At 33.0% G+C, this 12,788-nt stretch overlaps 1 protein-coding gene across 1 annotated transcript in view; it reads left to right on the top strand.

Annotated features, from left to right (window-relative positions):
- MRPS31 (mitochondrial ribosomal protein S31) overlaps positions 1–12,577 on the top strand; it is a 33,684-nt gene extending 21,107 nt beyond the window's left edge. Inside the window, exons 6-7 of the mRNA XM_016213603.2 lie at positions 1,484–1,627; positions 11,746–12,577. Of these exons, the coding sequence (XP_016069089.2) occupies positions 1,484–1,627; positions 11,746–11,975 (374 nt within the window). The 3' untranslated portion in view covers positions 11,976–12,577. The remainder of the gene's footprint in view (positions 1–1,483; positions 1,628–11,745) is intronic.
- Positions 12,578–12,788: the final 211 nt, after the last annotated feature.

Genomic DNA, 12,788 nt, shown 5'->3' on the forward strand with positions numbered 1-12,788 from the left:
ATAAGCTATACTTACATTTGAATGTCATTTGTCCCCAGTTAAATACAAGAATTGCAATAATGTATGAACGTAAATTTAGTATTTATTCACTATTGTTTTCCTTCCACCTAAAATAATGCCTGACTCATAGTTGGCATTCAGTATTTATTTATTGAACAAATGAATGAGTTCTCCTGTCCTATGATTTCCATATTTTGTTCCCCACTAAGTTCTTACCAGTGCTGCAAAAGATATAGTCATAGGCTCTATTGCTTATCCTGGAGAGGTTTGGTGTTGGGTATCTGGATTTTTCAACTTCAGATTCTGCTATACTAACCTCTCTGAGTTTCCCTTCCCCCACCTATAAAATGGGGCTAATACATCTCAAGGATTAAATGAGGTAATGTAATTAAAGTATAAGGCACAGTGCCTAGATCACAGTGGATATTCAATAAGTAGCTGCAGCTATTAACATTAAAAAATGATGCTGGTGATTATCATCATGGGAAAGACATAGGTTGACCAGTGTCCACTGAATGAATTTTAAAAGTGTGACCATGCAAATTAAGTTTTTTTACTAATATTACTCTGTAAATGTGGCTAATAAGCCTAACTACTGTGATCTTCTCTCTGTATCAGATGTTCTAGGCCAACATACTTAATATCCAGCAGTGTGTGGTTAGGCATAGTCATACATGAACTTTCATGTATAAGTCTTTGTATGGACATATGTTTTCTTTTGAGTAAATATTTAGGAGTAAAATGGTTGCATGATAAGTATATTCTCAACTTTTTAAGAAACTGCCAGACTATTTTCCAAAGTTGTTCTACTGTTCTACATTCCTTCCAGCATTGACTGGTGGGAATATGACTCATTCTTGAACGATGTCTTAAATTTTCAAAACAAATGATTGAAATGTGATATGATGGTGCTTATAAGCTAATATTGTACTACCTTACTCATTAAGAGTTAGTTATGAGGATTAAATGAACTAATGTGCAAAAAGCATTTAGCACAGAGTAAGTTCTCAGTATCCATTAGTAGTAGTATCATTATCATTATTATTATAATCATGTTAATTTTTCTTTGGCCTTTATTAGTAGTACATTAGTGATTTATCTTAAGAGACTAAAAATAAAGATAAACAGGCTGGACTTTAAAGATCAGAGTCACATGTTGTATAAAAAATATCATTTTTATAAAAATATCTTTAAACAGAATACACATTTCTTTTTTCCTTTCCAGTAGAGGGGGCAGTGAGACTTTGGGGGTTATTTACCTAGCATTGTAGTAGAGGTTAAGGCTTGCAATTATTGTACTTGTAGTCTTTATATATCATTTGTTTCAGTTTTAACTCCAGAGAGTAACCGTTCATTGTATAGTATTTTATTATGAGCTTCAAGGTATGAAAATATATTACCAACTCAGAGTTGATTATAACATTTTTAAAAAGAAAGATATTGACATTGACTTGGGCTTATTTGAAATGTTTTTGTTATACAGAAACATCACCTTCACTTTGGGACGTGGAATTTGCTAAGCAGTTAGCTGCAGTAAATGAACAGTCCTTTCAGAATGGTTTTGAAGAGATGATCCAATGGACGAAAGAGGGGAAACTGTGGGAGTTCCCAATTAACAATGAAGCAGGTAAGTTTTAACTCCAGAGGTTTATAAAATTCATTGAAATTAAACCTGGCAGATGTTCAGTTATAGAATCTAGATATTTACGTGATTTTCAAACTGTAAGTATCTTTGTGGTGTCCTAAAAGAAATCTGACAGTATTTTTGAGAAGAATGTTAGAATTTCACTTAATTCTAGGTATTTGGTAAGGAAAACGAAGAAATGCATCATGAATTTTTGTGCATTAAAAGTGTTGAGAACTGTCAGTGGTAACAGTTTTCTAGTTGCTAAGCAGAAGATTACCTGGTAAATCTCCTGATACACTAAATAATGATACGAGATTATACTTTAATTTTGGAGAACATTACAACTCTTAAAGTCTTATGCTGGTATCTTATTTGTAAAACCATTACATCAATGAGCTACGAGTTTCTTGTGCTCAGAGCCACTCAAGGCAAAAATGTTGGGAGGCTTTGAAATTCTTTGGAACTCTTTAGCTATACATAGATGCTTTGAACTGGTAATAAAATATTATCTACTTTCCTGGAAATTTTTCTGGATTTGTTACTGCCTCCTCCACAATCAAAAGGAAATCGGTATTACTGTGCTATTTATTTTTTATTGCACCCATGTTGTCATCAGCTAAACAGTTTCATTGAATTTTATCGATGTATTTTTAATTAGAAGAGATTAATTTGCTTTTATGTTAAGATTAGCTAAAAGTTGTAAACACCTCATTAATTCTTGGAAAATGTAGTCTGTATTTTAACCTTTATAGTTTTCTGCTGTCACTGTAGTATTTTAATTTTTTATAACCTTTCATTTGTTTGGATTAATAAATAGAGTGGAAGCTTAAATATCAGAAATATTTAGTCTTATATTTTCATAAAGTATTACTTTGTATAAAATAACTTTAGAGACTTGCAAATCCTTTAGCAAATTTTTATATTTTGTATATTTGTATTGTATATGCAATAATATAGCATCCTGGGTTTAATCTGTTTTATAGAACATATTTCTTACAGTTTTGTGGTTTATATACTCTAAGGTACCAGGGTAAAGTAAAAAAAAGAAAAGAAAAAGGGACTTTTTAGTTGTGTAAACCTGAGTATAGATCCTCAACTCTGTCAGTTATTAGCTATTTGTCTTTGAGGAAGTTACTTAACCTTTTGAGCCTTAGTTTTCTCATCTCTAAGATTCAAGAATATAAGAATTAAGTAAGATAAAGTTATGTTGCTCAGCACAGATCTTGGCATGTAATGCATATGAATAAATGTTAGTTTCTTTCCCCTCCTGGATGAACATAGAATTTTAAATGGAGTGAAAAACTAGCAAAATACAACATGTAATATTAAAGGAAGATTTCATTATTTAATGTAATTTGGGTGTTCTAAGTCTTCCTGGTTAAACACATGGTTTTCAACCCCAGTATTGAGCCCTGGCCCAGTAGCTCAGTTGGTTAGAGCATTCCCCCCATACACCAAGGTTGTGGGTTCGATCCCTAGTCAGGGCATACACAAGAATCAGCCAGTGAATGCATAAATAAGTGGAACAACAAATCAATGTTTCTTTCTCTCTTCCTCTCTCTAAAATAAATTTTAAAAAAAATTTTAAACCAAGTCTTGAGGTAGAATAACGTATGATTTTATTTAGGAGAGACAGTGAGGTATAGTGATTAGGAATTCAAGTTCCTGGGTGAGTTACAAACTTAAATCTCTCCAAGCCTTGCCTCCCTCATCTATAAAGTGATGGGAATAATAATAGGACTTATTTTATGGGATTCTTCTTAGAAACAAGCGAGATTGTACAAGTAAAGCATCATCACCATCATCTTTCCGGTTTCTACAACAACAGTATTGTGAGGGGATTTGCTGCTGTAACTATTTTCTGTTCTATGCTGTAACATTTAAAAATCTTTAAATATTAACAAGGATATTATGTATTTTCTAGGAACTACCAAATAGGGTAATAGGAAAGCATGAATTGGTGGTACATTGTCATCAACAGGAAAATGCTTAAGTTCATTAAAGAGTTAAGTGTCCAAACTCCAAAGGAATTTATCTTAAATTTGACCTGGTTTTTGAGAAAGTTTAATTTTTAAAAAAGGAAAAAAACATGTTTTTTTTGTCAAGTTATAGAGATAAATGTGACAAGTATCCATATGTTCTGTACATATTGTTGATGCTTCAGGGTCAGAAAGGGAAGTATCTCATTTTCAGCTCCTTAAGGTAATTGTTACCTCAATGAAAAACAGGAAAGGAACTGTGGAAATTTTCTCACTTGGTTACTCCCCTCAATACAACTTAGGAACCTCTGAGTAGTTGGAGAGCCTGGAATTAGTACCTGGAGCCTCAATAGTTCAATAACATTCTTTTAGATTTCTTATACTTAAACTTTAAGGTTAATAAAATGTCATACTCTCTCTACCAATAATTAACTTCATCAAGCTTTACTTTGGTGCTTTTGGGGAAAGATGTTTTGTTTTATTTTTAGGGGCTCGCCATGTCAGTTTTGGAGCATAATACTGAAAATGACAAACAACATGTCCTATTACCCAATATTGTGTTTTCCCATTATATAAAAAATATGGTTTGTTGTTTTGCCACTTAAAATGTATAAATTATTTTTCCAATTCAAAGTAGGGTGTTTTTTGTTAGTTTTTGTTTCAAGAACTGGTTTGTCCCTTCTTTTTGCTTTGCTACCACATTAAGGGTGTTTTGGAAATGCTCTCCAAGAGCAATTTTCAGGAGAGGCTTCAGTGAGCAAAAAAGCTTAGTCATGTATGTTAGTTACTCTTTTGTTTTTATTCTTCAGTTGGTTTAAACTTTTTCACTTCTAATGTGCCATCCTTTGGTAGGGTATCTGAAATATGTACTGTTATATGAGCTAGCAAGAATAGTTAGGAAGATTCAAAACTACCATAAAACTCTAAAGAGGGCTCTGTTGGTGTTATGGTGGATGGTAAAGTGTAGAGAAAACGGCAAGTATGTGTTATCTGAAACGATCTACTCGTTCTTTTAGATGAGATGATGGCCTATGACCAAGTGCCTTAAAGTACCGACAGGGAAAGAAATAATAGTTTTGAGCAAGACAATAGGAGTGGAAACAATTTATAGTGAACTGAATTTGCTTCAGTGCTGTTACATACCCTTGTCAAAAATAATTGGTCATTACTATTAATTAGGTTTTACCCTTTATTTGTTGTACCATAATGTTAGCTGTATTCAGTAATATTTAATTGTATTCAATAATATTTAAGGCAGAATTAAATTAGACACAGAATTAACCTGTTTACCTTAGTTGATTACATACCATATGGGATTTCCTTTCTGTATTTAACTTTCCATTCTCTCTTATTTTCTCTTTACTTTAGTATGTTTCTTTTGTTTATTAAAAAGATATTTCAAATTTCATAAATATATGAAAGTTTACTTGTAAAAGAGTCAAATAATATAAAGGAATAGGGAGTTTACTTTACCTTCTCTTCCCTTTTCCTGAAATAAACATTGTCAATAGTTTGATACGTGTCCTCTCAGTCCACTTCAAACAGTAGTTACGTATTTACCTGTTTTGTTTTGACCTATATGGGAACATAGATTGTCCTGAAGGGTTTTTTGTTTGTTTTGTTTTTACTTAGCGATATGTCTTGAAAACATTTCCTGCCCAACCGGGCATAGCTCAGCGGTTGAGCATCGACCTAGGATCCAGGTGATCAGGGTTCGATTCCCGGTCAGGGCACATGCCCAGGTTGTGGGCTAGGCAGCCGATCAATGACTCTCTCCTCATTGATGCTTCTATCTCTCTTTCTCCCTTTCCTTTCCTCTCTCTGAAATCAATAAAGACATATTTAAAAAAAAAAAAAAAGCCCAGCCAGGCGTGGCTCAGCGGTTGAGCGTCCACCTAGGATCCAGGCGATCCAGGTTCGATTCCCAGTCAAGGCACATGCCCGGGTCACGGGCTCCATCAATGAATGACTCTCTCATCATTGATGTTTCTATCTCTCTCTCCCTCTCCTTTCCTTTCTCTGAAATCAATAAAGATACATTAAAAAAAAGAAAACATTTCCTTGTCAGTACACAGGATCAACTTTACTTACTTAGTAGTCTGGATTATGCCATTGTATGAATGCGCTATAAATATTTTATCATTGTCCTGCTGATGGATGGAGCTATAGTTCTGAATCCTTCCATATATGTCCTTTTGTACATGTTTGAGTACTTTTAATTCCTAGAAGGGTCAAAATAATAGATATATTTTAAATTGCAATAAATATTGATACATGCTCTTCTAAAAAGAGCCCATGGACCCTCCAGCCAACTATTTGAAAGTCCTATTTCTTCACAATTTACCTAATGCTGATTATTTATTACTCTTTCACATGTTCAGGGCAAAAAGTTATATCATTGGTTTTTTTATTAGCATTTCCCTGATTACTAACCAGATTGTGCATATTTTTATATGATTATTGGCTATTTTATGTTTGTTCTGTGACTTACCTCTTTTTATCCTTTGACTTTTTCTTTGGATTGTTTTATCAGTTTTTAGAAACTTGATATACGTTATAGATTTTAATCCTTCATCTGCTACATGGTTGGAAATATTGTCTCCCAATCTCTTCTCTTTCTTTTTAAATTAATTTGATTTTTTAAATACTAGTAATTTAATAATTTAATACAAGGCTTATAATATAAACTAATTTTTTTCTCACCTATTCTCAAAGCCAACCTCTTTCAATCTTTTGGCTTTATTTTGTTCTTTGCCTTTCTAAATCATAAACTTAAGTCTGTTACCCATTTTAGATATTATCTAGTGTGTGTCTTCTCATTTTCTCAATATAGATATATCACAATTTTTGTTAGATCTGTATTCACTGTTTATGTTAGCATGACTATAATATTCATAAATTTCAGAATGATCCTTGGTGTAAGGGATTTTATTTGTTTAAAATCATGTTTCTTGGCACCTTTGGGTCCTTTAACCTGGGAACTTTATTTTTCAATTGTGGAAAATTTTTCAATTTTCTTTTTTTATTTGATAATTTAGGCCTCTCAATTTTTGTTCTATGCTCCTTTCGTTCTATGCTCTGGGAACATTCCTCAACTTTATTTTACAACCTTTCTCTTGGGTTTTTGTTTCTTCTATCATATTTTTAACTTCTAAACTCCCCTTTTAAAAAATGTTGTTGTTGTTCTTGGTATTAGATTTTTGTTTATTTTTTCTACTACCCGTATTCTTTCAGTTTCCTCTTATTATTTTTTTAAAATTTGTATTAGGTTAACACTAGTTGCTGTTTTATTGAGATACCATATATGGAATGGTTCAACAAGATAGACATTTATTTGATATAATGGTTCAAGTCCCAGATCAGTAAGTAGCCATGCTGCACAGTGTTATCCAAGGATCCAGATTTCTTCCATTTTTTTAATTTTACCTCCTATAGGGTATTTTCCTCATGTGTGTGATTAAAGGTGATTCACAGGAACATTGTACTCAGACTTACTAGAAGGTGGACAGAAGCTATAGTATAAGCAATTCCACTATCTTAAAGGCTTTAGCCTGATTATGTCACATGTCATTTCTATTTATATTCCATTGGTGAAAATTTAATCATGTGGCCACACCTAATCCAAAGGGGGCTGGAAAATTAATGTTGAATAGACAGACATGTACAAGTTTTTAATTCTTCTACTTTGATAAAATGGTAGAATAGATTTTGATAGGTGGGTATCAGTTTCTGCCTCAGTACTTTACAGTTATATTAGAGGCTTTCCTAAAATGTCAGCTGCTGTTTGGATATTTGTTCATACTTTAGAGTAAGACATAAAAAGCTGTTTATTGGATTTGTGTGCTTAGGTGGGACTTGTCAACTGGTAGACTTCATTTCAGAGGAATTTGGAAGGAGCCAATTTGGGAATCATCAGAACTCCATATTTATAGTTCTTTTCATTGAGTCTCTCCAGTGAGAAATCTGCCAACCACCTGATTTGAAGCTATAGGCAGCCCTTGGCTGTGCCCTGAGAACTGTGTGGGGAAAGGGATAGAAGAGCATTCAGTATACAGGCTTTTACTTAATTCCTCTTTGATCAATTCAATGACTTATTTTTCCATTTTAATTTCTCCAAAAAGTAAACTGCCCATCTTCTTTGGGAATGCATGGTATGGTCATCTAGTGGTGCAGGTGGAAGATGGGACGTGGAAGATCTAAACTATTCCCTAAACCAATTTTAATTTGTCCTCTGTTTTTTGTCCCTCCCCTACTTTCCTAATTTCAATGATACGATAGTCCCCTGCTTATCTGTGGGGATACATTGCAAGACACCCCCAGAGGACGCCTGCAACCACAGATAGTACTGTACCCATATATATTGTATTTTTTCCTATACATACACATCTGTGATGAAGTTTAATTTATAAATTGGGCATGGTAAAAGTTTAACAACAATAACTAATAAAATAGGACAAGTATAACAATATATTGTAATAAATTATGTGAATGTGGTCTCTCTCTCTCAAAATAACTTATTGTACTATATTCACTCTTCTTGTGATGTGAGGTGATATAATGCCTGTGTGATGAGATAAAGTGGGGTGAGAGTTTTTATGAGAATGAATATTGGAACATATGATTTTTCTTTAACCTGTTTATGCAGTGGATTACATTGATTTTCACAAGTATGAAATAAATCCCACTTGATCTTGGTGTATAAATCATTTTATACATTGTTGGATTTATTTGCTAATTTTTTAAAAAAAAATTTTGCCTCACCCTGCTGGTGTGGCTGAGCGGTTGAACATCGACCTATGATCTGGGAGATCGATGTTCGATTCCCGGTCAGGGCACATGCCCAGGTTTCGGGCTCAACCCCCCACCAGGGAGGCAGCCAATCAATGACTCTCTTTCATCATTGATATTTCTCTCCCTCTCCCTTCCTCTCTCTGAAATCGATAAAGACATATTTGAGAGGAAAAAAAAGTTTTTACCTCTAAATTCATGAGAAATATTGGTTCAAATTGTTTCCTCTCCTTGCTCTCTCTCCCTGTCTCTCTTTTTTGTTTGTTTGTTTTTTGGTCATATCTTTGTTTTTGATAACAAGGTAATACTGGCTTCATAAAATGAATTAGGAAGTATTCCTTCTACTTTGTGAAAGAGATTATATAAAATTGGTGTTAATTTTTCTTTAAACATTTGATAAAATTCTCAAGTGAAGTCATCTGGGCTTAAGGATTTCTGTTTTGAGAGCTTTTAAATGACACATTCCTTCTCTTTAATAGTTAAAAGACTGTTATCTTTTTCTTTTTTTTTGGAGGGTTGAGTTTTGGCAATTCACATTGTTGAATTTGTGAGTATAAAGTTGTTTGTAGTATTCCTTAACTATTCCTTTAATGAGTTCAGGGTTTATAATAATAATCCCCTTTTCATTCCTAATATTGGTGATTGGTGCCTTCTCTGCATTCTTCTTTATAGTACCTGATAGAGATTTATCAATTTTACTGATTTTTTTTTTTAAAGAACAAGGTATCGGTTTCATTGATTTCTCTATTTCCCTATTTTCAATTTTATTGTTTCCTGATACTATTTTTATTATTTCCTTGCTTTTGCTTGCTTTTGAATTATCTTGCTCTTCTTTTACTAGGTTCTTGAGGTGGGAGCTCAGATTATTTATTTGAGTCTTTTCCTCTTCTTATGTATGCATTTAGTGCCACATATTTCCTGTTTTAGCTGTGTCCCACAAATTTTGACTTTTTGTATTTTCATTCAGTTCTGCGTTGTTATTGTTTTTTAATTTTGTTTGAGATTTTCTGTAGACCCATGAATAATTTATAAGTGTATTAATTTCCAACTGTTTGAAGGTTTTCCTGTTGTCTTTCTGTTACTTATGTTTAGTTTGATTCCATTATGATCGGAGTGAGTTATGTAGAAGTTTGTTTTGTGATCCTGGATATGTTTCAGCTAGGTGAATGTTTCATAGATGCTTGAAAAGTATTTCTATTTTGCCATAGTTTGGTAGAGTGTTCTGTAGACATGAGTTTGATCCTGGTGGTTCAGTTCTTCTATATTTTTGCTATTTTTCACCTGGTAGTTTTTTCAGATGCTAACAATGGGATATTGAAATACCCAACTACAATTGTGGATCTTTCTATTTCTTCTTTATTTCCATCATTTTTTCTTCATATATTTAGAAACTCTATTGTTTGGTACATACAGAATTCACATGCTATCTCTTCTTGGTGAATTTACCCTTTTATTATGTAATGTTCCTCTTTTGCCCTAGAAATTTTCTTTACTCTGAAGTCCCCAATATCTAATATTCACATAGGCACCCATGCTTTCTCTTTTAAAATTAATGTTAGCAAGATATACAGTGGAAACTCGGTTCTCTAACTTAATTCAGTCCAGAAGGCTGTTTGAGAAGAGTTTGTTCAAAAATGGAATTATTTTTCCCCTTAGAAATAATGTAAATTGGATTAATTTGTTCCAGATCCCCAAATGATTCCCTGTTTTAACCTTTCTTATATATAGTACATGTCTAATGTACTGTTTAATCTATAAACAAACACTTTTTTTCTTAAATTTATTGAACCACCCCTACTAGCCTTAAACTAGTCACTTCCAGCACTCATTCCAGGGTGTCTTTCAGGAAGTCAGCATAGCATGCAGCAGCTTCGCTTTTTCACACATCACTGCCTTCGAAATGCTGTCACTGGCTAACTGCTTTTCTTTTATCCAAATCAACACAGTTTTTCTACATCCTCAGTTGCCTGTGATCATTGTTTCTTTCACATCCTTAGCAATATTAGCACTCTTGATGGGCTCTTTATGTTTTAAAATTGGACATTGTAATTTTGAATATAAAACCTACTTCATAAGATTAACATTAATATTAATATAGTATTACAATTAAAGACATGAACTTTGAAATCAGACCTATTTAATAACTGTGTGACTGAGCAAATGTTCTAATCATCCATTTGTCCAGTGACACAAGCAAAAACAAAATATATATATATTATATATATATATATATATATATATATATATATATATATATATATAAATTTTTTCCCCTCTTGTTTGTGGCCTGAGAGACACTTTTTGTCATGCTGATGTATCAGCATGAAAGGGTTGTCAGGTCTAGAACCTAAGTTAAATTGGAGATATTCCCCCTCCCCCCCAAAAACTTCGTTGAGAACCAAATTGTTGGAGATGGGAGATGTTCGAGAACTGAGATTTGACTGTATTTTTCTCTATCCTTTTACTTTCAACCTACCTATTGAAGTGAGTTTCTTATAGATATATCTACTTTGGCAGTCTCTGCCCTTCGATTCATTATTTTAGATTATTTATATTTAAAATAACTATTGATTTGTTAGGACTTAAGTCTCTGATTTTATTATTTGTTTTCTGTTCATTTTCTCTATTTCTCATTCCTCTGTCTTTTCTTAGCTTCCTGTGGGCTGCTAGAACATATTTTACAATTCTATCTTGTTTTATTTACTTTTTTTTTTAAGTATAGCTTGTATCATTTCCTTAGTGGTTATTTTAGACATTAAAATATTTATTAGCAGTAATTGCTGCTATACTTTGAACATTTACAGTATGCTGAGCATTGTAAAAGAGCTTTATAAGCTTTGTGTCTATTTAATCTTTACAAAAAAACCATGAAGAAGGTTCTGTTTTTTAATCCTCATCCAAGGATATGTTTATTGATTTTAGAGAGAGGGAGGGAGGGAGGAAGAGAGAGAGAAGGAGGGAGAGAGAAACAGAGGCATCAATGTAAGAGAGAAATATCAATCAGTTGCCTCCCATATGCACCCAAACCAAGGATCGAACTCGCAACCTAGGTAGGTACCCTGACCGGGAATCAAATCTGCAGCCTTTTGGTGCATGGGACCATGTTCCAACCAACCGAGCCACCTGGCCAGGGCAGAAGGTGGTGTTTTAACCCTCATTTTATGCCTGAGGAAACTGATGCTCAGATAATTTAATTTCCCAGTCACACAGTTATTAAATTGGTGGGCAAACCGAGGTCTGACTTCAAAGTTCATGCCTTTAACTGTAATACTATATTACATTAATGTTAATCTTGTGATATAGGTTTTACATTCAAAATTGTAATATAATGTATTTTATCTTATTTTTTAGGTTTTGACGATGATGGTTCAGAATTTCATGAACATATATTTCTGGATAAATACCTGGAAGAGTTTCCAAAACAAGGACCAATTCGCCACTTCATGGAGCTGGTGACCTGTGGCCTTTCCAAAAACCCATATCTGAGTGTTAAACAGAAAGTGGAACACATTGAGTGGTTTAAAAATTATTTTAATGAAAAAAAGGACATTCTAAAAGAAAGCGGCATACAGTTCAATTGAAGACCATAGAAATTTGTATTTTGAGCTATTGGAGATTGATATTTTAACTAAATAAAGTAATTTTACTGGAGGGTTACCGATACTATATTAATTATTGCATTTGATTTGAATGGTATAAATGTCAAATTGTTTAGAAATATACAATGGTAACTGAAAAATACTCTTGCATGAAAACAATTGTCAGCATTCATAGATTCAACTAGTAATTCTTTTAAAAAAGAGTATCTTAGAACTAGTAATAAGTTTGAAACAACTTTCTGTAACATTTTCTTTCCATTCAGTGATCATACTTCTTTGAAATACAATTATTAGCCATACATATGGTGACATTGGAGGGCTATAACAGTTGAGATGATTTATAGACAGTTTTATGTGCATAGTATATATGTACATATATATTTTTTTCTATATTTGCATATATACATATTATATTCTTATATATTTCACACGAATTAAGGATCCTTGCCTAAGTCTGTGTTGCTGTAGAGAAGTGACCTTGTTGAAATAAAGGTCTTATTCTAATTTCTTGTACTTTAGGTCTTATGCCAAAGTTAGAACTAAATTATTTAGTTTCTATTTTGGTGTTTGGTATTGTGATTCAAATTCACACAAAGATTGAGGATTAAAAAAAAAAAACACCTCAAAACAACAGTTTAGTTTATAGTGACCCCAGGCTGGTAGTGTTTCAGGCCCCTGGCACAAGCAAATGGAAACCCTACCAGAAACCCGGGCTTCAAATTACAAAACACACAATGAAACAAAACACCATGAATGCGCATCAGCAGAAACAACAGACAACAGAATGAGAATTGT

Source organism: Miniopterus natalensis, chromosome 2 (assembly GCF_054644295.1).
Source record: "Miniopterus natalensis isolate mMinNat1 chromosome 2, mMinNat1.hap1, whole genome shotgun sequence".
NCBI classification, from domain to species: Eukaryota; Metazoa; Chordata; class Mammalia; order Chiroptera; family Miniopteridae; genus Miniopterus; species Miniopterus natalensis.